Raw genomic sequence first — 26,242 nt, 5'->3', positions numbered from 1 at the left:
TAGAAAGTACCAAATTTCAACTGATTTGATGTGCACTGATGTGAAACGAATTTTCATGAAGAAAATTGTGATTTTATTACAAAATTCTAATTATGCGAATTCCCCAATTCATGGGTTTTTTGAGCTGGAAGGCCAAATTATGTAAAAAGAAAAACTTGAATGATTGGAATAGTTAAACAACTGGGCCATGCATCTACAATCCATGACAGTTTAACATTATTGATGGAATTATGGAAATAAATCAACTTTTTCATGCTATTCTAATAAAGTGGCCTGGAGCTGTATGTATGTATGTATGTATGTATGTATGTATGTATCCAGATAATATTTCCTGTGACATTGTTTCATCCAAAGACTAAAATAAGACTTGACCATGTACATTGTAACATGTAGGCTATTTATTGTCATGCATGAGTAGCTAATGAAGCAGGGAAAAGTAATTTGACAAATTATAAATGTTTTAAGTAGCATAGGCCTACTGCTCGTATTTTCAAATTGTTTAGGCTGTGTATTGCAAGGTTTTCTAAAATATTCAACCGGGCCAAGGCACGCTTGCATGAAATAACTGGCGCCATATAAAACCAACGTAAATACTTTGACTTGTTGAGTCATTCGGCGTCCATTACAAATCCATCACATGGATTTATGGCATGGGCGGGAAAGATAATGCTGCTGACCGCCTGACTTTTCAGTGATGATCTAAGTGCGCGCTCGAAAGCGCACGAGACGAGAGAACGTCGAGGAAATGCAGTTGTAGGCTGTTAAAGGCAGCGGCAGATGGCGACCTCCGAGCGACAGTTATGGATAATCCAAGGCATATCGAGTATAAATACATAGAAGCAATTAACGAAGGAGAGGGGGGGGTGTCATTTCTAACCAGATTTAAAAATCCCACTCCCCATCTTTCGTCAGATTAACACTGCTCTGCATGTCTCGTCGACTTTCTGGTCATAGTGGGTTTAAACGACACATGGATGTTCATTTGAAATGGATGAAAACGTTTTGGTTATTTTTTTGGGTGGGCGAGGTGTTGGTTACCAGCCAAATCTATTTTCTTCCAATGCCACAATAGCCTTGACTGGGGCCTATAAGGGAGAGGGAGACCAGTCTATTCAGCTTGAGATGTAAACAGCTGAAGGATGAGCAACAGCAGAGCTGACTGTCTTTCCCTGATGCCTCAGGGCGAACACCTGCTCGTATATCCCTACATTGTCCTCTCGACAAAATCGAATATTGAACAGGACTGGTAAATTTACGCACTTAACTGTCTCATTGAGCGATGCAGTCTGTTCAATGTGAACTATTGACGAGGGGAGATGCGAGTGTCGTTTGCGTCTGCCTGTGCGTAAAATGAACTGGATACAAAGATATTGTGACATTACATATTCGTAAGGGTTGCACGGCTTATTGAATAGACTACAAAAATCCACCTTGACTCATGCTGAACATCATAAATACCCAAAGCGGTACAAGGTAGAGTATTCACCCAATGAGCTCATAAGAAAAGCTATGAAATATACGGTATTCTTTTTAGTGGTTGGTTTCTACGACTATCCATCACCTTTCTCTGCTACATTTCATCATATTCCTCCCTTTTCGGTCCTCCTTCATACCGTCTGGACACAAAACAAACACCAATCCTACCGCTTTAGATGGCAGTGTGCCAAATCTGATTGGTTTGTGGTATTGTCAGTCTGTGCAAATTGGACAATGTCGCCAATCTTGAATTGGGGGCTGACGCTCGGGTCACGTGATGTTTTCGCTGGTTTGTAGTGATGTGTAGCCACCATGAGTGAAGGGGAAATAAAGATTGAAAATGGCAATTGGAATAGCATTGCATGCAGAAATGGCGTATATTGTTGTGCAACCCTTGCTGAACGCGTCCGTGAACAGAATCTGAGAAGATATGGAGGATAAATTGAAGGACTTGTTTTAACTTGCGCTGCAAACCCATTAATAAGAATGGGCAGTGCATCAGCGTAACCAAGGTAAAGTGACCTTTCATTGCATTGTCCCATGGAAGATTTGCTAAATTGTCGAAGAAGAAGCGGCGATATGTTGACTTTGGAAGCCCAGTCGCGCGGTGTTACTGTAAAAACAGCGTCTACTACGACAAACGGCGAATCTGCCGCGGAGCCTCCGTCATTATCCTCGGTGAGCATCAGTAGCTCCCGCTTCCCACTGCACTTGACGGCCTCCACTCATCAAGGTCCCCAGTCGAGGAGGCAACATCCGCCGCCACCGCATCATTTCAAAGCCCAGCACCCTTTCCCCGACGAGGCCGCTCAAGATGCCGTGATGAAAAAGTCCTTGTCGTCGCTTCAGTACAAGGTACATGACTCTGCATTTTGTCGGGTTCTGTCGGCTGAGGCAACAGCCGCCGCTGCTTTTGCCTCCGCGGCTGCGTGCTCTACCGCTATGGACAAAGACGTATGGAAGTGTGGATACTTGAGAAAGCAGAGGCACGGTCATAAAAGGTTTTTCGTGCTGAGGGGGCCAAGTCACTTAGGCCCCAGTCGCCTGGAGTATTACGACAGTGAGAAGAAATTCCGCAACGCTCTGAAATCTGCCTCTGCCTCCACTGCCAGTGTTATGTGCCCTCCGAAAAGGGTCATCTATCTCTCTCAGTGTTTCACTGTCAACAAGAGGGCTGATGCTAAGAACAAATACCTCATTGCCCTCTACACTAAAGATGAGTACTTTGCCATGGCAGCTGAGAACGAGCAGGATCAAGAGGAGTGGTACCAGGCGTTCAACAGCTGGATGACGGAGGGCAAGAAGGGCCAGCTGGACCCCGACGAGCTGGACGACGGCTACGGAACCATCTCGCCGGGCACCATCTTCAAGGAAGTGTGGCAGGTGAACGTCAAGCCCAAGGGCCTGGGGCAGACCAAGAACCTGATGGGGGTGTACCGTCTGTGCCTTTCTGCCAAGACAATTCACCTGGTGAAGCTGAACTCAGACATGGCCTCGGTGAACCTGCCCCTGATGAACATCCGGCGCTGCGGCCACTCCGAGAGCTTCTTCTTCATCGAGGTGGGCCGCTCCTCGTCCATCGGGCCCGGCGAGATCTGGGTCCAGGTGGAGGACTCGGTGGTGGCCCAGAACATGCACGAGACCATCCTGGAGACCATGCGCGCCCTCAAGGCCTTCCCCGAGTTCCGGCCGCGCAGCAAGAGCCAGTCGTCCGGCTCCAACCAGATCCCCTTCATCACCACGCGCCGCCACCTGGGCAACTTGCCGCCCCGCCAGACGGGCCTGCGACGCTGCGCCCGCGTCGACTCCATGTCGGGCACGCCGCCGAAGTGCAAGGGCCGAGGGGCCAGCGACCGCTTCCGGACGTCCAGCGAGGGCGACGGCACCACGGGCAGGCCCCTCAGCTCGGGCACGGGCTCCCTGGTGCACCTCAACACCCCCTGCCTGAACCTGTGTCGCGAGGAGAGCGGCGGCAGCAGCAGCAGTGGCGGCGGTGGTGGCGGTGGTGGTGGAATGGGCATGTGCTGCCTCCCCACCTCCCCAGGCTCCTCCTCATCCTCCACCCATCATCATCATCACCACCACCATCACCACGGCAGCGGCAGCCATCACCACCACCACCATGGCGCGCCGGTGCGCTCCATCTCACAGCCTTCCTCTCATTTCCTGTCGGCCAGCAGCCCCATCAGCGTGTCGAGCAGCAGCGGCCACGGCTCCGCCTCCGACACGCACACGCGGCCGTCCAGCTCCTCCCTCTGCGGCTCGCCCAGCGACGGCGGCTTCAACTCGGCCGACGAGTTCTGCTCCAGCCCCGCCCCACCCTGCGGCGGCGACTTCCGCTACTTCCGCGCGCGCAGCAGCACGCCCGAGTCGCTGTGTGGAACGCCGCCCGTGCGGGAACGTGACCGGGACCGAGACCGGGAACGCATCGACGACTACCGGCTGATGGAGTACATGGCCATGGACCGGTACCATCTCCACTACCCCCACCCGCATCACCCCCACCCCCAGTACCAGCACCCACACCACCCCCTTCAACAACAGCCGCAACACCAACACCACCATGACCTGCACGGCGGTGCCCACGAACCCAGCAGGACCAAGACCTTCGAGGAGGAGAGCAGCTACATGGAGCGGGCATTCCTCAAGCTCTCGCTGGCCTCCAAGGCCAAGGCGTCGCTGGGCGCGGGCTTCGTGCACCAGAAGGGCACTCAGACCTCCTCCTCCTCGCTAGACGAGGCCAGTCCTGTGGAGTCCTCCAAGCACCAACCCCATCCCCACCCGCACCCCCACCCGTCCGCCTCCTCAGGTAGTGGCTGCTACCAGAAGACCACCAGCGAGTACAAGCCCTACGTGGAGGTGAGCCACCACCCCCAGCTCCAGCTCCACCACACGCCCAAGCCCGCCTTCCAGTTCACCTCGGACGTGCGGAGAAAGCTCTACGAGGACGACGGATACATGCCCATGTCCTTTAGCCCGGGTTCGAGCGCCGGCTCGGGGTCCGGGTCCTCCCAAAACACGGATTACATCCCCATGCTACCCAGGATGCTCCACCCCTCCACCCTGGACCTGCAACCGTGCGTACCCACCAGCAGGCCATCCCCGCCGCAGATGCCCGACACCTACATGATGATGCAGCCGGGCGGCGATACCCCCCCTCACCACAACCGCCATCACCACCACCACCACCCTCCCTCATCAGCGCTCCCCAGCCCCTCCTCCTCCTCTCACGCACCCCCCCGGACGCCGCCGGAGTTCGCCGACTACATGGACATGTCGTTCAGCCACGCCACCGAGCTCTACGCTCAGTCGCCCCCTCCGCACCCTCACAATCCCCCTCACGCGCCCCCGCCGCCAGCGACGCCCGACACCCCCAAGTCGCACGGCTCCTACTTCTCCCTGCCGCGCTCCTACAAGACGCCCCTGCGGGACAAGATGGGCCCGCCGCCGGGGCCCGGGGACGCCTCGGCCGCCCAGACCCCCGTGGACGACGACGACTACGACGACGACGACGACCCCGAGTCCCCTCCCAGCCCGGGCGAGTACGTCCACATGGACTTCGGGGACCGTCTCGGGTGTCCTCTGGTGTCATCGTCCCCAACGTCACCGCCACCGCCGCCTACTACTGTGACCGCTGCCTTCCCGCCGCCGGCTTCCTGCGAGCCTCACTGTGCTCCCCTGGGACAGGACTACGAGGGGCTGGGCCTGGACGCCATGGACGCCCTCCTGTTCAAGGGACGCCCGCCGCGCCACTCCCTGGTGGCGCCCTGGAACCCGCCCAACTACGCCCGGCCCCCCTCCATGAGTGCCTACCTGCAGGGCCAGGGCCAGGTGGGCCAGGTGCCCGATCACCTGGACGTGGAGAAGGCCTTCGCGCAGCAGGGCTACCGGCTGGCCAAGAGCCCCTCGGTGGGCATCTACCAGCACCTGTGCACAGGTGAGCGGCCCGTGCAGGAGGACCTCCAGACGGGCCAGGGCCAGGGGCCGGGGCGGCGGCGGCACAGCTCCGACACCTACTCCTCCAGCAGCACCAGCTCGGGCCGGGCCGTCTGCACCATGAAGGCCTTGGCCAGCTGCAGTCCACCGGATGGTGTCGGTGGCGGTGGCGGTGTTGGTGGCGGTGGCAGCAGCAAGAGGTGGCCGAACTCTGTGACGTGCGACAGGTCACCTGCGGATGATCTCCTGTCGCCGTCGTCGCGCCCCATGCCTGTGCCTGCCGCCACCGTGCTGGCAGGCCCGTGCTCTGGTGTTGGGGGCACAGGGGGACGGGGACAGCCCACGTCATCAACCAGCTACCTCAACTTTGGCGCTTTCGACCTGCGGGATGTGACGGGGGACGGTGGTGGTGGTAGTGGTGGGATGCCCTCTCCGTGCCCCTGCCCCGAGCAAGCCCACAGTAGTGAGGACGAGGTCTATGCCAGCATGGACTATACCGTCTCGGGAGGATCCTCCGCCACTGCCTCAAAAGGTTGGTTATGTCTCTGTTTCCCTGCCTTCAGCAAGAGAAGGCGCAAAAAAAGTAGAAAAGAGTAGAATTATGTTGTTTTTTTTTTGTTTTTTTTCTATTTCTTATTTTGGTCATTTTGCAAATGCAAATAATTTTGGTTTGGAAAAGAGAAATCTATTTTTTTTATTTTTTGTAAAAAAAAGAAAGAAAAAAAAACTACCTACTCTAAGTTACCCTTAGAGCTAAGTTAAGTTTTGTTTGGCCACTGTATTTTGTGGTGTGTGTGTACACTTTTAATGTGAATTTGGGATGAATGGATTATCAAGAGATTTTGCAACATACATGAGGTATTGCTATTGCTGAACTTAAGTCAGGTATTATTGAAAGTAAACTAATAAAGAAGAAATAAAGAATTACACTATTTAAAGGCAAAAGAAAAATGCAAGCCTCAGCTGAGATAATTCCTCACAGTTGAGCATTTGTAAACAGGAAATGCAAAGCTGCACAATGGGAAGTGGGAAACTGCACAATCACCTGTGGGTTATGTTTATTGTAAATAGTTTTTTTCCCTCCATTTCTCCAGGCTATTTCGGTTGCTTTAGGCATACATTGTAATGTGTGTTTTGTTGTTATTTGAGGTATGTTTAGCTGCTGAATGACACTTGTTGTCCCATTGTCGCCAGTTGAATGATTTGACTTTGAGAACAGCAGTGACTCAGGTGGAACAAATCTCATCCAACTCGTAACAGTAGTGAAATACCACTGCTAACATGCTGCTATTGTAGGATACTGTCAGCCTGATCTCACAGAACTCTGTGAAATGAAGATGGACCCTTAGGACACGAAATCCATGACAGTTCCACAGATTTTGGCTAAATTTCATGTTGGGGTAATGGAAGTGTTTTCCATGATAGACTCACGGACGTGCTTCCTATTTTTTTCCCCATGGCACTATGTTAAGTCTATCATTAGGAAACTGACAAACCGGTGGTGGAATAGCCAACCTTTTGTAGTTGGTTGTTACCAAATTTCTTATACTAAACAAAAGAATGCTATAGCAATATAAGATGTGCCCTGACCAAAATAATCCCTAACCCTTAATCTGTCAGTAAAGAAATGTTTTGAGACATGCTGTACCTTTTCCACTTGGTTGATGGGCTACTAAATTATTGTACTAAACGAAACAATGCTAGTAGTATAAGCTATGTTCACACCAAAACAATCCTTAACTCCAAACTGTCATCATGAAAAAAAACTTTGAAATGAGAAAAAACTTGAGAGAACACAAGTTGGAACACAAGACTGTGGAAATATAGAGCTGTGGAAATATAGAGAAAGTAAAATATGTGAAACTGCCACAGCTTTTGTCACAATGGTCTGTGCTCATTTCACAGAAAACTGTGAGAACATGTTGATACCAGAGAGACTGTAGAATACTCCTAGAATCTCTGTTGAGACCGTATGTCACTTACGCCAGTTCCTGGTTCATGCCAGAGACCAGTAGTCTTAATTGATGCTAAGTTTTTAAACATTCTCCATCAAAATTAAGTAACCTGCTAGTCTTATGCAACGTTATGCACTTTTTGTGAATGAAGTTATTGAAGCTAGGTTATTATAAAGTTCAACTTAGCCAGTGCATTTAATCTGCACCCCTCAAAGGGCCCGATATCACCTCTGCCCTGCTGAGAGAATATAGGTGGAGGTTAAAATAACATTTGACACTGATGAAGTCTTATATCTTGAGGCATTAAAGGTTTTAAAGACAGGAGAGCTTAGCTAAGGTTGAAAAAAGACTGCTTGGTTATATGTCTGCTGGTTGTCATCCTCAGAGAGGAAAAAGCTAGAAAGTAAAGATATTCTCCATGTGTTTGTGTCCATAGAGTGTTTGTAAATGTGATGATGAAACAGGTCATGACATGACATGACATTTTTGCTACATTCACATCACATAAAATGTACTGTGTATCGGAACAAAACTCTACAAATATGCACAACTGTTCATACAAAAGGTTCAAACTTCCGTGTACCTCTCAGGGCAGATGTCAGTAAAAGTGCAGTAATAGACTCTCAGAAGTTATAGATGGGTCTCTGCATACTGCTTGACATTACATTACATTTCACTTAGCTGACACTTTCATTCAAAGCGACTTAGTTATTTACTGGTTATTGGTTACAGTCCCTGGAGCAATGTCGTCAGGTGCTTTGCTCCAGGGCACTTCAGCCATGGATGGAGGTGAAGGGAGCAGTCAGAGTGAGATTTGAACCTTCAACCCTCTGATCTTAAAACATCTTCTTGAGCCAAATCTCTGATCCTAAACCATTAGACCACAGCTGCCCCCTCTCACTGCTTGCTACAGGCTTTCATTTTCTTGAGACTGAAATGCACAGTTGTTGTTTTTTGGATCTGCATATCAGTATCCTCCTGTGGGTCAGATAAAGGCAACCGTAACGTAATGATTGTGAACTATGACCCTGAATTCTTATCTGTGTAGAATCCCATGTTTAAGCTGCCATTGCACAAGATAAATAATTTTCAAGGCTTAATATGCTTTCTCAGTATGATCAAGTCAAGTCAGCTTTTATTGTCAGTTTATTCATATGCACAGGTCATACAAGGAAATTGAATTACGTTTCTCTCTTGATGCTATGAAAGGGCATGGACCTACACAGGACATTTACAAACTGACATCAAAGTGTAAGACAGGACAAGTTACAGTGATGTACCAAATGTATAATGTAGAGGTTCGGTATGTTTGAGCTGCTGAGTTGAGCTGCTGAGTTAAACAATCTGCCTCACAAAAAAACTACAACCGTCTTGGACATGTGGAACAGATTGGGAAAGCTATTCTCCAACTTTGCTATTGGCTTGTGGTGACGTCCAGCGTAGCTGTTTTGCTGAGACACTTGCTGAGTCTTGCTGAAGTTAATCATCTTGTTTCTGGGTAAAGGCCACAATGATTTTAGACAATGACTTACTGACATTACATGAAGTCAACATGGTGAGGCCGGGGTTAAAATCCCACATAACATGCCCTTTTGGATTCCACCAGAGGATAAATCACATATTCCTTCTGATGTATTTCTGCACCTGAACTCGAAGCCAGTTAGTAAAATGAAAAACATCCTCATGTGTCTGTGCTTCCACAATTACATTCATAACAACTTTGCTCATATGAAAAGCATGCATAACAAAGTCTAATTGAGTTGTGCTCACAAGCCTATCTGATCCATGATGTGGAAATGCAGTCTGTCTGATCTCCTTGCCATGTTTAGTGGACCTTCACTTGAGGGTCAACGATGGAGTACCTATCACTGTAACAATTCATTGATTTACTCGTGGAGTAAACAGTATTTTTTGCAGACTTCAGATGCTTTGTGATATTTAATTCTACTTCACTGGGCCTATGATCACTGGGGCTATGATACAGAGTTAACATGAACGAGAATAAAGAAGACGACTTCTAGCCCACATTAGGTATGCGAAATTGCTTCCCTGAGTGAATTCAATATTTTACACTACATTACATTATATTGCATTCGGCAGATGCTTTATAACCAAGGCGACTTAAAAATATTTTACCCTTTTTCACTATTGATGCATAAATGGAACAGATCTGTGTGTACCTGTGATCTAATGTACCGTATGGACAAACAGGATGTCAGAGCCAGATTTGCCATACACTGTACATTGCAAAACACACCTGGATGAAATGGAAAGAAAAACACGGATGTCAGACGAGCAAGTATCTAGTTAGGAAATGGGTAAAACAGAGGTTTGAATGTTCATATATTCTTTTGGAGAGCTTTGTGTCTGTATTTTTGTCAGAAGAAGCAGGAAATACCAACTGGAGACTCCTCAAGATCCCCCTGCACTCTAAAAGAAACCCAGATATCTCCTGAAATGAATAAAATACTGACTCTTTCTTGAGGAATACCTGAACAGTTTTAAGTCTTAGCAAATTATAAATGAAACATAACCTCATATACACCTTTTTCTGTCTCTTAAAATATTCTGTGTGCAACATCCAGTTCATAACAAAAAAAATAAACCTCTCTCTCTCGCTCTCTCTCTCTCCAGATTGAGTAAAGTACACCCTTCTTCTGAAGAAAGGGGCTGGATCATGAACAGATTTCTGAAGGAGCAAACATCTGACCTCCAAGAACACCTACCACTCCCACTCCAATAATAATTGCACAACCACTTTTGTTCTGCATCATTTAAACATAACTGCCTCAGTGACTGGTTTTACGTTCTTTGGGATTTTTCTTGATCTTTTATATGGTTATTATTTATTGTTTGGAGAGAAAAGAAGAAGAAGAAACACCAACCAGAGTTGTTTGGATTTATTCTTGAGTTGCAGTTTGTTTACAACCACTCTGCATTGCCAGCGCCACGCTCTGTTAGCATGGCAACGGCTCCTGTCACGCCTCACTTCGGTACGGTCTTCATCCGCACATCTGCACTTACACACCCTCAGGCCTCGCCAAGGCCAGCCTCACGCCGCGCCGCGCGCTACACGTGACCGCCAGACTTTAACCTTTGACCTTTGAAGAGCTGCTTGAGTCACAATGCCAATCATCCTTTCCTCTTTATCCTCCTCCTCCTCCTCCTCTTCTTCCTCCTTCTCCTCTTAGCCCACCTTCCCCTCCCCCGCCTTTATTTATATTGACTTTTAATTTATATAAATGTATATTTTTCCAAGGAGCAATGACTGACATTGCAGAATGTGCATAAGGGTATATACTATTTTAATTGTGAACTACTGTTTTTCTTTTTGCTTTGGCTTTTATTTATTTATTTTTGGAAAACACTAGTTGTCATTTGTACCTACTGTTCATATAATGACTTAATTAACTTATGATGTTGGTTTTGTTTACTTCAAAGGTTTTAGCCTTAGCGTGTCTCTAAAAGAGTTTGCTCTGAGTACCATTTGGACAACTTCTGTGCTGAAATATCAGACTCATTCCTGTTGGGTTGGTCATATCAGACCATACCAGACCAGATGGGAGTGGGCACCAGCTAAACCCTCTCTCTCACTCTCTTTTACACTCTCTCTGTACCACCTGGGTGAGAACTCCTCCTGCCCTTCCTACAGTATGTCAGTCAGTGCAAATGACCTGTGCGCCAACCTTTTTGTAGTTGAAGTATACCGCAGTTACTACTCATCAAAAAAGTTCAGTCTTCACAACAATCTTGAGAACACACAAGTTCCCGAAATGTTTTGTCCACACAAGACGACAAGACATTGTGCATTCCAATTTGCCATTATGGATCTGGTTTACCCCATCAGAATTAGAAAGAGAGTCTTTCACTAAATTGCATCATGACCTAGGAGCCTCCGCTCATCCGGGTGGGTGCCATATTTAGTGCAGTAGACAGGCAGGCTGTGGAGAAGGCGAGGGCTGCCGTGCCGAGTTTCACTCTACTGTGCGTCTGTCTGTCGGTGGGGAAGACAGAGTTCAGTGCCGACCGTCGACCGATCTATCTCGACTCAATATATGATTCAGAAATGGCTGCTGCTATAGGGACTCCAATGTCCTCACATATCACAGAGTGCATATTCCTTTGCATAATGTTTACAAAAACAGCGTTGGCATCACTTGCATCGTATGCCGTCCGTCGGACAAAAAAACAGTACACTCAACGAGGTATGAGGTACTTTATTCGTTATTTTTTTAATATAACCCCAGCTCCTACCTGGTGGTGTAGTTGTTGACACACTGTGAAAGCAGCGATAGCCTTTTTTTGCCAGTGAAGAAAAAAAAAAGATCTAAAGAGTGATTTGATTTATGTAGCACAGGGTACTGTAGCTGGTGAAGGGGGTCACATGCTCAGCTGGTACACCTCAGTGACCCCCGCCCTCATGCAGGAGTCCCATGCAGTATGACCTCCCTGGGGGAGTTATTCCAAGAACACATCGGGTGCATCCCAATATGCGACCTTGCCTCCTCCACTTGTGCTTGTCTCCTCGCCCCGCCTCCTGGCCCCTCCTCCGTGGAGAAAACGATAAAGTTTCCCAGCTGTCAGCCTAGCCACAACAACTTTTGAGGGACTGTTTTCATTCACCATAACAATTGCAAACGAGAAAAGGACTCTACAATTGAGCTTTTGCAAGATATTGAAATATAATGCTGTTGTCAGTGATGTCATCATGACGAGAGGCAAGTGGAGGAGGCAAGTGGAGGAGGCAAGGTCACATATTGGGATGCACCCCTGGCTCCGTTAAAACAACAGGAAGTGGGAACCCTACTAATAGATAGCCCACATGTGGCATTCAGTTAAGAACATTTGGGGTGGATTCCAATCTGCGGACTTCCGTCCTCCCTTGCCTGCTTGTGACCTCATGATGTCACTGAAGACGGAAAATTAATTCGATATCTTGCAAAATTACAATTCTAATGTCATTTTCTCATTTGCAATTGGGATGGTGAATGGAAAACAGTCCTCCAAAATTTGTTGTGACTAGGATGACAGTTGGGGAACTTTATTGTTTTGTCCAGGGCCAGGAGGCGGGGCAAGGCCACAACAAGCACAAGTGGAGGACGGGAGTGTGCATATTGGAATGCACTCAAGGACTCCTGTTAGATGATTTCCCTCTGTCATGGTTAGCATCGCCTGGTTTACTGCTTAGACAGGTTCTTGGAATACTCCCCTGATCTCTGGTGCTTAATCCTTTATTGTTTTGCCTAACGACATGGACGAGCCCGCCCACACCACACCCGGCCCACGTTCGGGCCTAACACCTCACAGGGCTGCTGTAGACTGCTGTGCAACTACGACTACTACTACTACTACTACTACTACTACTACTACTACTGCTACTGTACAATGGGAGAGACAACTGGATATGTACATAGAAAACTATGATAATTCTTGACTAGTTTACCTTATTTATTTATTTATTTATTTATTTATTTATTTATTTATTTATGGATTGATTGATTGATTTATTTTGATATTTTTTAGTTTTTTTTGTTAGCCCCCATTTTTGGGACAGGATATTTCTTACCGAAAGCGGTTGTTAAATGGTCCCTAATTGCCTGTACCTGGAAGCTTTACATAAAGAAATGTTGGGTAAGGGTTGTGTTGGAAAGCTGTGTTGTGAGATGTGTGTTAGCTGTACATTTAGTAGTCCGCCTGTTCAGAGGACAAATGTGACAAAAATCTCCTGTAAGTGAATTCCCCCCTTCCCATGACTTGAAATGATAGTTTGTTCATGGCTGCCCCATTTCCTTTGCTAGCTTTTTTGTGTCATGCTATTGTGTCACGATATTGAATTGCTTTAAATGTAAGTAACAATGTGAAATTGAGAAAGAAAAAAAACAGTAGTATATCTTCTTTGGAATTACCCACATACAATGATGATCACAGCCTGGAAAGTAAACAAGCTTGTGTTTTGTACCTTTTGCTCAGCTGTGGGCGCAACAAGTCAATACTGAATTGAGCTAAAAATTTGCTGAAAATGGTGTGTGCCTGTGAGTGGTGTGTGTGTGTGCGTGTATGTGTGTGTGTGCGCGCAAGTGTGCTGAATGTGTAAGTGTGAGTGTGTATGTATAAGAGAAAGAGAGAGCCAGTGAGAGAGTGAGTTGTTAAAATGCTCATATTCTGTCACACCCTGCCATTCTTTTGTATTGTGCGTTACAATCCTGGTTGTGATGCAGGAGAAACAGAAAAAGGGATAATGATTAGATCTATCATTATTTACGCCGTTGGTCTTCCTGATGTATATATTGTAATTTTGATATCCCTTCTCTTTGTTAACCATAAGGCCACACATAACCTTACTCTCTCTCTCTCTCTTCTGTGTAAAGGACGAGGCGTGTGTGGACTTTGTCTGTTCAACATTTTTATATTTTATTTTGGTGTATATTTATCAGATTGAGTTGCTTGTAATAGAGCTATTGCAATAAAAAAGTGCCAAGGTATCCTTGATCCCAGAGTCATGGCTGTTGTCCCCTCCGATAATTCATATCCCTCCGATCAGGGGCGTAGCAGCTAATTGTTGTACAATCAGCTGTAATATACCACCCAGCAATATATCTACATAAATCAGACACTGTGTGGGCCACTTCATATCCATGGCAAAGTTTGATCATTGTGAAAATTGAAAGTTCCCCAAGGAACCCTCAGGTTGTCACGGTCGACTGTCGGAACCCCTAAAAGTTCTCTGAGAAACCTACGTCTGTCAGGGGTCTAACGGTGCCCATCCACTAGTCAGTTTTACGCAAGCCGTACCAACGCATTCAATTCATTTTCAATGAAATGCGGCATATCGTCGTTACCGGACTCGCAATGCATGTTGGGATTCCGGCACGGCGAGCGTGGCTCCGGTGGCACGTCAAAAAGTTGAGCTCTCCTGAAAGTTATGCAAATTAGCAGCGGCTGACGGACTGCGTTACCCAATGACTGTTGATTACATGAAGATGTCCCATGATACCTGTGGTCATCACGAAGGTGCATTTCCCTCGGTAAAAGTAGATTTTTGACATCTGTCGAACTTTTGGATGTACAAAATATAGACTACAAGCATGTATGTTGCATGTGCTTATGATGCCTGGGTTCAAATGCTCGATTTCGACCATAAGCATAACAACACGAGGCCAAGCTGTGTGTGAAAAAAACACATGTGCCGAGTTCGGTAAGAGCATTTTGAACTGTAATTTAGGGGCAGTTGGTTTGCTATATGGATAAAAACGGCTAGAAATGTAGATTGATATACTTCCTGTATATAACTCCCGGGCCACGCGAGCTGTAGTAGCAGTGCGTCGACACTGGGACATCCAGTACGTCGAGCTGCGATAACGTAACGCTATAATGGATCTCCGGCCTTACACACCAAGGCGGTAAAGCGTCGCGGAACGGCCGCGTTTTTTACCGGCGTCGGTGAAAATACATTGAACCCTATCTGTCCTTACACACCAACCGGCGGTAGTCGGGCGTCAGCGGCGCGGGAGCCGGCTCCGCGCCGCGCTGCTTTTGGAAAATAGAACTCCAGCGTATTTTTCACGCCGGCAACCGGCGGTGTCTCATTCAAATGAATGGCAAAGTAGCACGCTAGCTTTAGCTGTGGGGAGGGTTTTGAACAGGACTGGCCGCGCACGCCGACGCTGTCAGTGTGCAAGGCAAATAAAAGCACGCCGGCCAAAACTAAGCAGAAAGACCGCGTCCGTCCTGCGACCGTTCCGTTCCGCCTTGGTATGTTTTGGCCCTCACATTGGTTCTTGGAAGAACCCCAATGTTTGAAGGTTCCCCAGAGAGAACCCAAAAGAGCCAAAATTCTTTAATACCTTCAGTTACCATTGGGGAATCCTTAAAGGCGAACTGTGTAATATTTTTAGTAGTTTCCAGAATGCATTCTGTCTATTCAGAAACGTTACTTTTTAGTTAGTTACTTAGTTATTTACAAAATATTAATGAAAAGATCCAATTTGGCAATAGGCAGCAGTTTCAATGAGCAGCATATAAATACATACTAGTCTGACCACAATCCTACACAGTACACCTTTAACATGTGTGGAAAGTGCAATTTTCCCTGCCATAATGAATGCTTAGAATTTGATGGTGGAGGTAAGTATTCATGCAGCACCAGAGAGTGTGCCCAAGCAAAGCCAAAAGCAACTCAGCAATGTTGCCATCATGACACACATAATTGCAAAGCATGTTCAAGGTCTCTACGGACCATGTAGATGAAACAATGTCATGTTAGAAATTGTGTTTGGTACATACAGTTTTTTTTATTAACATTTAGGTACACTGAATTGATAATACAATGTATTTGGATTAACTCTGTTGAAAGGTGGATTTCAGAGATGGGCAAACACTGTTTACATACAGCTGGATAATCCTCCACTATATCCCCAATCCTACCACCAACAGCTATAGATGGCTAAAACCTCCCCCACAAATTAAAATGAACTGACCATAAGGGGATCAAAACATTTCATTGACAGAGAAAGCACATCATTTGACACCCTAAAACAAGCAACAGATTTAAATCCAGACCCTTTAGGCAGGCTGAAGCAGGCTTTTGATCATCATGACGCACCCATTGCCCTGGCCCCCCGAGTGCTGTTTACTGCCCTCTAGTGCTAGAAACTGTAATGACCAGATGTTTCCACAATGTTGTGGAATGGAACTCAATCTCCCAGTAATATTACACCTCACTGATAAGGATACACACACACACATACATACATACATACATACACACACGCACGCACGCATGCACAACAATCAACAATCTGTGATCAACAAGCTGTGCAACTGTAAAACCTATTGGAGGTGGAGGAAACATACGAGACAATAATCAGTCAATGTTAGGCCAACTGAAAGACAGAAACAAAACGCTGGGCGGCAATGCAGTGAGGGAGATTTAAATATCTTTATTGTCAGACATATGTACATGAGACTTGAGGTGTGCACTATGTTACCCATCCAGTAACTAAGGGGCAAGGAGCAAACCCAAACCATTCAAGGAGCACAAATATCAAAGACTGAGGCACTTTGTCACTATACAGTTTGCTGTTGGTGTTGTTGGTGTGTGTGTGTGTGTGCGTGTGTGCGTGTGTGTGTAAAAATGCATTTTTGTAATACTGAGGAAAAAACAAAGGGCTGCATACATGCCATCTCCCGACAGGAGGTGTGTGTGTGCGTGTGTGTGTGTGTGTGTGTGTGTGTGTGTGTGTGTGTGTGTGTGTGTGTGTGTGCGCATGTGTGTGTGTGTGTCACGGTGATAAGTTTCTCTGTAAGGAACGGTCCTTGCGAGGGAATCCTCACCTAGGTCCTCTTCTCCCTCCCCTGAGAAGGAGGGTAGCTGGTTTGTGTGAATCCATGTCACACAGGTTTGTACAATACAATACAACAATAGTTCATGCAACTGAACAGTTTGCAATTGTCTTTTTGATCATTAAAAAAAAGGTTAAGGGAAACGCAATAAAAGTCTTTTTTAAAACACAGACCTCGTAGAGAGCAAGATAATATGAAAAAAGGGAATAAGGATACTGTAGATCCTTAGGTTTTTCCCCCCTGCATACATTGTATACAACAGCAAAACAAACAAACAAACAAACAAACAAACAAACAAACAAAATTGCGCAAGCTGTACATACCCTATACACGGTGTGTGTATGTTCCACATATATAATAATTTACATCATTCAGTATCGTCATATCTCCTCCTCTATCCACCGTCCAATCAATCCACACTTTGGATATTGTCTTTTGTTGATGCCGTCTTTACTTTTTGATTTGTGTGTGTGTGTGCGTGCGTGTGTGTGTGTTTACAGTATGAATTTATTATTATGTGGGTATTTTTTGCGTAATGGTCACAGCGTTGTGCTTGATGGTGGTGTTGATCTTAGGCACTTGTAGAGCACAGTAAGGAGCGCAGTGGAACTGCAGGGGGTGGGGGGGGGGGGGGTCAAGGGGGGTTGGAGGATGAATCTTCAGGGGCATTGGGCACAGAGAGGGTATTTAGGGGGCAGAGAAGGCGTGTTTAAGGGGGCAGGAGAGGAAATTTGGGGAGCTTTGGAGGGTGGCACCAGGCAAGGGGAATTTGGGGGGGGCAATGGCAGAGAGAAGGTGAGAGTGAGGAGGTGCTGGGAAGGTGAATGATGCTGCTCCAAGGGTACTTTTGGGGGGGGGTCTCTCTGAAGGGGAGTACCAGGAACAGGGTATTTGGGGAGGAAGAGAAGATATTTGGAGGGACCACCAGACAGGGAGTATTAAAGGGCGTTAGAGGGTGGCACCAGAGAGAGGGTATGGGGGGGGGGGCATTGGAGGGTGGTATCAGAGAGAGAGGGTATTTGGGGGGCACTGGAGGGTGTCATCAGAGAGAGACGGCATTTGGGGGGGCATCGGAGGGTGGCATCAGAGAGAGAGGGTATTCGAGGGGGTATTGGAGGGTGGAACCAGAGAGAGGGGGTATTTGGGTGGGTATCAGAGGGTGGCATCAGAGTGAGAAGGTATTTGGGTAGGCATCGGAGGGTGGCATTAGAGAGAGGGTATATGGGGGCTATTGAAGGGTGGAACCAGAGAGAGGGGGTATTTGGGTGGGCATCGGAGGGTGGCATTAGAGAGAGAGGGCATTTGGGGGGGGGGGGCAATGGGGGGTGGGGGCAATGGGGCATCGAAAGGTGGCATCAGGGTGTTCCACAGACGCTCCTTCAGGTCATCAGGTAGACGGGGGACAGCCACGCCATCACATGTCACACGTCACACGTTGAGGATCTCAAACTCCTCCTCCGACAGCTGATCTGGGGACTCAATGAACTCTGTTGATTTAGAAGACCAGTGACAAGAGTAGGTTTACAGGTTCATCTTTATACAATAATTTTTTTGGTCTTTTTTTGGTCTCTTATTTATGACAGGACAGTGAAGATGGTGACAGGAAGCGAGTGGGGAGAGAGAGACTGGGAAGGGCCGGCAAAGGCCCTGGGCCGGGAATCGAACCCGGGTCAGCCGTGTGGTAGACGAGTGCCCTACCGTTTGGCTACGGCAGGGCCTAGAGGTTTATCTTTAACCCAGGGATGTCAAACTCTCCAAATGCTCCTGTCTCCGCACATTACACTTGCATTTTGATTGCTCACAACATTTACAGTGCAAAAGCATCCTATGGTAAATGGACTGTATTTATATAGCACATTTCCACTCCTTCGAGCACTCAAACCGCTTAAAGGTGCACTGTGTAGGATGTGGCCAGAGTAGGTATTGCAACTATGCTACTGCCAACTATCTACTGCCAAATTTGATCTTTTCATGAATATTTAGTAAATAATGAACTAATATTTACTAGTAGAAGATCCCCCTTTTCATGTATGAAAAATGCAATTTTCCCAGTCATAATGAATACTCAGAATTTGATGGTGGTGGTAAGTATTACTGAAAACGGTAACATTTGTGAATGGGCAGCATGTTCTGGAAATAAACTACTATTTACCTGCACCGGTGGTCTGCACCTCAGGTTTGGTGGGCGGGACAAAGGGAGGCCAATGGGAGGGGTGTTTCTCCACCAGCTCAAACATGCGCAGATTCCTCTTCTTCAGGATCTCCTAAAAACAAACAAGTAAACACTTTTGAAAAGATGATAAACAACTTTTGAGGCACTCCTTACTAAAGTTAAAATGCCTTTATTAAAGTCTGCCTCAGCCAGAGTTGCTTTTTTAAATCTTTTAATGGCTGCTTCCCTTCTCTCTTTTTGGTAACAAACACTTAAAATGCCCTATGCTATTTTGGTGTCAAACTGCAACATACTGTATTTTTGCACTATACAAAGATAAACAAAGTTTTGTCACAACAGGGTTACATATGCAGACTCAGGCTTTGCAGTACTTAATTTAGTAACAGCAATAGATGAAATATTATAATTATTCACATACCTGTTGGACCAAATTACACCAGCTATCGAAGTCCGCTTCACTCTTACAGAAAAAACCCTTAAAATGAAAAAAGTACAGATATCCATTTGAAATAAATATTTCACAGTATTATCCTTGTACAGTAGAGAGAAATGTGATGTGGCAACCATTGCTGTATTAGTACTGTACCTTGAATCCTGCAGTCATCATGTTACTACTGATACATGTCTACCACATGAAGACTGAATAGAGTCCCGGCTGGGCAACTCGACTGCCCTTCGCTACAATTGGCGGTAGTCATCCCTCTTCTGACACCCTTTTTTCATACTTTATTGTGTTCATTCAGGCTTCAGTGAGTTCATAAACAATCATGGTATTCATTTGTAAACACATTTTCCATCATTTCCCCCACCTTGTTATATCCTTGTGTGCATTTCACCTTCCCCACCTTACTTCACCTTGCCTTACTTTAAGTAAGACATAATCATAATGACAATTAACAACATTGAACATTGACACCATTTGTAGCAAAGGGGAGTAGAGTTGCCCAGCCAGGCCTTGAACCCAGACCTTCTGGGGTGGTAAACTGAGGCTCTGACCGCTATACCAAAGAGCCAGGCTCAATGGTACGAGTCAGAACACACCCACAACCCTAGTGATGGTACCTACATCACACTGGGCACCCTTGTGCTTCACACTCTAATCGTGTCCCTCACGCAGCTGCCCATCATCCTTCTCCCATTCAGTGTGCACCATCATCTATGCTTCACCCATCACTTGGGTCCCTCGCACCGGGGTCACCAATCCTGGGGGTCCCTGACATGGAATTACGGCTCACACACAATGGGCATGTCTCCGATGGCCTCACGGTAGCCATCTCACTTCTGACACCATTTGAGGTCAGAAGGAGTGGTCAACGATCTCTTAGGAGGCCGAACTTGAGAACACTCCTCTGCATTGGGTAGGCGAGTTTGGGGTATGTTTGGTTTGACTTGCATCCCAAGTCTAAAAATCAGAGCATTTAAAAAAAACACAAGAGTGCTTACCAAAGCCACAGAGGGATCCAAGCTGGTGATCTTCATTCTGTGTGGGGTCCTTTGACAGTGGTAGCTCGAGTCGTCTACCAAAGTGCCTGATTCAGATTCTACAGCTGATTGGGTATTGTGGGGATCCAAGTAAACGAGCTCATCTCCTAGCAAAAGAAAATTGAGAATATTTGTGAACCATAAGTCTCTCTACCATCATAGTTATGTATGGGCAATTTTACTCCATTAACAGCTATAGTTCAACAGGAAAAAATCTACAGTAGGTCATGAAATTATCCCATCTTTATCAAAGATAGATAGATAGATAGATAGATAGATAGATAGATAGATAGATAGATAGATAGATAGATAGATAGATAGATAGATAGATAGATAGATAGATAGATGTTAGGCCATGCTGCTCACCTATGAATCCAATGAAGTAGTAGGCTAGGTTGGGCTTCCCCCCCAGGACACCACATGACTGAGGCATCTTGAAACACTCCTGTGAAAGACGATGAAGACACATCAGTACAATACTACACAGCAGGAAAACCAACTTCGAAACAATGACTTAATCTCAGAGCTGTATAGGTTTAATGACGTTTTTTGCGTTCAGATGTCAGGTGGTACAACCAGTGCTCTACTCTACAGTACTCTGCTCTAGAGTTGTCTACAGTTTGCCAGGCCGCCCACTCCTAGTGACGCAACACCTTCAGCGTTGCTTCTAGTCAGACCAGGAGCAATACACAAATATCTTTTCTGAGCTCCAGAAAAATTGGGAACTCCTCCCACTTTGTCGGGAAGCAAACAACCAGTAGCAAACCAAGGGAATTGGGTCAACCATGCCATTTGAGAAATGCTAATTGTTATGCTCTTGGTCAGACCAAGTCTCGAAGAGATTCGAAAGTCGATGATAATCAGGCTAGTCTACAGTACCTTGAGGGCCTGGATGTAGACAGGGTTGATGCTGTTGATGCCCATCCGCAGGGGGATGACGAGCAGCAGGGGTTTCCAGCGCGGGGGAGGGGGAGGGGGTGGCTGTGGCTGTGGCTGAGGCTGAGGCTGTGTCTGTGGGTGGGGCTGGCGGTGGGAGAGGGGGGAGAGGGAGAAGGGGAAGGAGCGGAAGGACGCCAGGGAGGGGAAGCCTGGGGAGAGGGAGGGAAAGGCTGGGGGCCTGGAGGAACAACCCTGATCCGAGGACTCTCCCGACGCAGAGGGCCGACCCGCAGCCGGACGGATATCGCGATCCGCCTGCAGACACTGTTTCTCTGAAGGAGAGATGATAACATTGGAAGGAAGATGAATTTATTGAAATCAAATCCCGTGCCACATGGCACATGACACAAGGCATGGCCACATGTACTGTACAGTACATGTCATCAACAAACATCACCAATTGTGTGTAAAATCAGATATAATTGTCTTTAACTTCAACAGTTTACACCTTCTGTCTGAAATTAGTGTTCAACAATCATGAAGGTCCAGTCACACTGTTTGAAACTAGTATGAGCAGGGGTGGAGAGACAATGGGTGGATTCCAATATGCGGACTCCCGTCTTCCCATGCTCGCTTGCCTACTTGTGACCTTGTGATGACATCACTAACGACAGAAAAATTAATTCACTATCTTGCAAAAGCACAATTCTAATGTAATTCTCTCGTTTGCCATCGGTATGGTGAAGAACAGTCCCCCAGAAGTTGTTGTGGCTAGGCTGATAGCGGGGAAACTTTACTGTTTTCCACGGGGGCGTCAGCAAAACGTGAGGCCACAAGCACAAGTGGAGGACGGGAGTCTGCATATGGGAATGCACCCCAGGATAGAAGAACTCTGACTCACTTATGTCCTCGATCACTACGGTGTTGTCCATGGTTACGTAGACTGCCAGAGAATTCCACTCATCAAACAGGGCGAGTTTCCTATGGAGACAACAGTAAGTACAACGTCCATCTCCATCTGCAAGGAGCTGTGCTAGAGTAATAATACAGTACAATATTATTATCCTATACCCTTTTGAAAAGTGAGGGCCGGGGACCCCTAGGGGTCCGCGAGAAGGCGCTAGAGGGTCCGTGGCAAGTTGGAAGAAAAAGTACAGCAGAACAAACTACGTAAGGCTGGAATCTACCAGTACAGTACATGAGGTTTGCTCTGCTCTAGAATACTAGTACAGATGAAAGCAATAGAAATCAAGTTGTTATTAACAACAGGCATGGCCAATCAAGGGTAAGGATGTCTTCGGGTGTGAGTCAAAAGACATCGAACTTACAACGAAAGACCACACAGTAAATGTTTTTTGTGTGTGTACCAAGTCATCAATATCATATCTCCATAGCTTACTATACAAACGCATGGGAATGGTATAGTGTCGCAAGGAGGTTGTTTGCTAGACATGTTCCAATAAATCAATAGAACAAATGCATGAAAGTGTGACCCTTCAAACTTGTATGTTATAGAGGAAATGACTTACCTGAGCACTTGGGCCACAGTGTTTGGGCCGTACCACTCTCCAACCGATTTCCCTTCGCCAACCCCCATCTGAGCTGTGGGGGGCAGTGAAAAAGTTAGCTCAACCAATAGACAGGCGCATTTTTCAGTACTGAGAATGTGGACATAATCACTGTGCTTATATGATATTTGTGCCATTAAGTTTTTTCAACATTGCAAAAACAAACAAAACAAACAAACAGAAATCATAGAAAATGTGAAATGTCTTTAAATGTTTTCCAAACAGTCATATTAATATTGTTGAGGGACTATGATCAGATAAATCTTTGTGTCTTCCACTTACCCATTTGGTGAATGGAGTAGCAACTATCTTTCCTATCTAAAAAACAGTGCAGAATTCTGTGGTAGTCCGCCGGCTGCTCTCCGTCCAATGACCAGCGCCATTCTGGACAGCACAAATACAAATACATTTTCATGAGTCAAATATTCAATAATATAACAAATATCAAAAATGAAGCTATAGACATGCAAAAATACTGCTATACATATAATGTAAGTATATTTACATTTCAACGGTTTAACTTGAGGCGAAACCTTAGTTCTTATAGGTATATATGTATAATAGATATTTAATATCACCTGTACAGCCGAAAATAGGGGACAATGTAGGAAAACGTATTTAAAAAGTCCAAAGAAAGGTCCCTTTTGCAGACTTAACAGAATAGTTCATGGTTCAAAAGAACCCAATATATGGTGGAAAAAATAAAAAAGTTTATCTCAAAAGTAGTACGAGTAGTACCGACATGTTCCCACCATCCACACCATAAACTATGGCCATACTTTCTACTACTGTAGCTATTGAGGGCACAGTGATGCAGGGCTTGACACTGGCACCTGCTAATCGGCCAAAAGCTGGTAAAACTTGGCTGTCGCTAGTAATAATTTATTTGTCACTAGCCTATTTAGCAGGTAACTAATTCATTGGTATGACATGTCAGAGTAGCATTATATTCTGTTGTTTGCCCCTTGTGCATTAATTGTTTGTATTCAAGTTCAAGAAAGAGGTCAGTGACTCAATTCCTATTTGTTAGATTTATTCCCATGTACAAAGCTATGCACTCATCTTCTTGCTTTAGTATCTCATCTTCAGAGGTTAGTTAGATGTATCATGATTTTAAAAAAAAAACAATATCAGATTTGTGGCTAGTAGTATAGGTGAACGGCTAGTGACCCGGAAAACCACTATTCAAAGTGGCTGGTGAGTGCAATGATTCATGTCAAGCCCTGCAGTGATGTGCTCAGTAGATAATACAAGGTTAGTCTACAGTAGATGCAATATAAGGATATTAATACAGTAGATGTGATATAAGGGTAGTCTAGTCTGGTCTCCGCTCCAGACTCACCTCTTCCCAGGTGCCTGCACAGCAGGGCCTGCCCCAGGATCATCTGCCCACAGCGCAGCATGCATCCCCAGCCTGCATCGGACGAGGGGCCCGTACCACCTGGGGCATACACACAACACACACAGACACAGACACAGACACAGACACACACACACACACACACACACACACACACACACACACACACACACACACACACACACACACACACACACACGGGTCATCAATGAGGACGTTGTTAAGACCTCCAGACATGTCTAAATACAGTAGTGCTATTCATCAGCGGTCTGTACCAAGAGTGTCAGTCCCGGGATCAAGACATAAAACACCCTGCCACCAAATTTGTCCAACTAGTCAATCTGATGTTCATAATATGCATTCAAAACAGGCAGATTAGCTTCTCCGGAAAGTCACTAGTGTGAAAGCAAACGTGTGGCACGGCTTCCACTTTCTGAACTCAGGACTGGCATTTTCAGTAAGCCAATCCACACCTCTCTGCACAAAATGGGATGAGGTGAAAAAGTGATCAAGCAAGTAAGAACAGCAGCAGACCTTAAATATTCCTCATCCCACTGTCAGGTCACCTCAGAGCTGTGTGAGCAGCTGTAATACGTAGTACAAAGACACACATCACCAATTCCAGAGACTCACCTATGGGGGAAAACTTCTTTCTGTATGTGAACCACAGTCTGGAACGCACGTCTGACAGCAGCTCCGATTTATCTTGAGAAAAACCAACACATACAAGGTGACAAAGCGTCACTCAACACATACAGAACCTAGATTATAACAATATAATTAAAATGGCATGCATCACTGTGTGTGTGTGTGTGTGTGTGTGTGTGTGTGTGTGTGTGTGTGTGTGTGTGTGTGTGTGTGTGTGTGTGTGTGTGTGTGTGTGTTAAGGGTTGCAGCGGTTAAAGACAGAGCTAATTTTGAGAAAATAGAACACTTGTAAAGTTGCACCTGTTCTAACATTGTAACATTTTCCAAGCATCCACAGTGGGTCATCGGAGTCTGGCAGTTCTTCCAAATAGTCTGAAAACGCGCTGATCTGGTTTTCATATTTGGCTAGAACTGCAGCAAGAGAGGGTAATGAAAAGACACATGCAATTAACTTCAACACGTCATACCAGTGAAACAACGCAATTATCAGAATAAACAGATGTGAAGAATGAGGGGAGTTGCCACGCCATGTAGGCCTATTAAAAGGGGGCGTAAAAACATTAATGTTGCTAGATTAGATTCTGTCTGGAAAACTACACACCACAGGCACAATACCCACGGCTAGCCCAGGCAAGAGGTAGGCCAACCCCTGAATTCCAGTAGGCTAACTCATGTCATGCCGTTCATATCATAGTCCAACTATGTGGGCATTTCGATCAGCCATTGTAAAAGAAAAGAGAAAATCAAACTTCCCTGTTATCTTTCTATTAATGTATGCGCGTCGCGCGTCAGTGGATTCATGGGCAAACGCTAGCAGACGGCTGGAAACACTGAGCAACATTTCAGGAATGGCAGCGACATCGGGACAAAAGACTGAACTGGAAAGTCAGACCCATAAGTTCTTACATTTCCCTTTGACATAGCTCTAGTCTATGCCTCTTCTTTTCTTAGAGTACCGATGCACAGCACACAGGAACGTGCATTCTGTATATGGGCCAGTAGCCTACAGAAGTGGCACAACATCTGTCCACGTAAAAGGCGACACATAGCTCGAAAGGAACACATTTCCAGAATGAGATAAATATCTTTGTTTACAACACGTATATTTGAAAGACTCTGGTAGTTGCTTATGCCGGGCAATGATTAAAGATGACAGGCCACCCAGGGAACAATGAGAAAACTTGAGACTCTGTTACGAAATCAATGCTACAGGAAATATCCTGGAAATGGGTAGAGATAGCTGCACTCTTGGGCGGAGATAGGATTTCCAACCCTACTTGCCCCTCTAAAGACCAACGAAATGTTACTATCTGATCGAATTTAGTCTTATTTTTCCTTTTAAAAATCTTACCTGCCTCCATACTGGGCTGTCATCGGCGTTTAAAGTCACAACGATACAAATACAACGCGTTACTTTCTGGGC

General features: G+C 46.1%; 2 protein-coding genes across 2 annotated transcripts; one reads left to right on the top strand and one right to left on the bottom strand.

The window, feature by feature from the left end:
* Window positions 1–1,810: 1,810 nt before the first annotated feature.
* irs4a (insulin receptor substrate 4a) lies at window positions 1,811–9,290 on the top strand. The gene has a single exon (XM_063202205.1). The coding sequence runs from the start codon at window positions 2,017–2,019 to the stop codon at window positions 6,007–6,009; it is 3,993 nt and encodes a 1,330-aa protein (XP_063058275.1). The 5' UTR covers window positions 1,811–2,016; the 3' UTR covers window positions 6,010–9,290.
* Window positions 9,291–18,000: 8,710 nt separating this feature from the next.
* atg4a (autophagy related 4A, cysteine peptidase) lies at window positions 18,001–26,209 on the bottom strand. Its single transcript, XM_063202463.1, has 13 exons — window positions 26,171–26,209; window positions 25,120–25,230; window positions 24,805–24,876; window positions 24,154–24,252; window positions 23,094–23,195; window positions 22,773–22,845; window positions 22,145–22,224; window positions 21,244–21,575; window positions 20,731–20,809; window positions 20,326–20,471; window positions 19,301–19,357; window positions 18,862–18,973; window positions 18,001–18,196 (listed from the first exon to the last, which is right to left on the bottom strand). The coding sequence occupies exons 1-13, from the start codon at window positions 26,178–26,180 to the stop codon at window positions 18,138–18,140; spliced, it is 1,332 nt and encodes a 443-aa protein (XP_063058533.1). The 5' UTR covers window positions 26,181–26,209; the 3' UTR covers window positions 18,001–18,137.
* Window positions 26,210–26,242: the final 33 nt, after the last annotated feature.

This window comes from Engraulis encrasicolus, chromosome 7 (genome assembly GCF_034702125.1).
Source record: "Engraulis encrasicolus isolate BLACKSEA-1 chromosome 7, IST_EnEncr_1.0, whole genome shotgun sequence".
NCBI classification, from domain to species: domain Eukaryota; kingdom Metazoa; phylum Chordata; class Actinopteri; order Clupeiformes; family Engraulidae; genus Engraulis; species Engraulis encrasicolus.
This window is presented reverse-complemented; position numbering and strand designations above follow the sequence as displayed.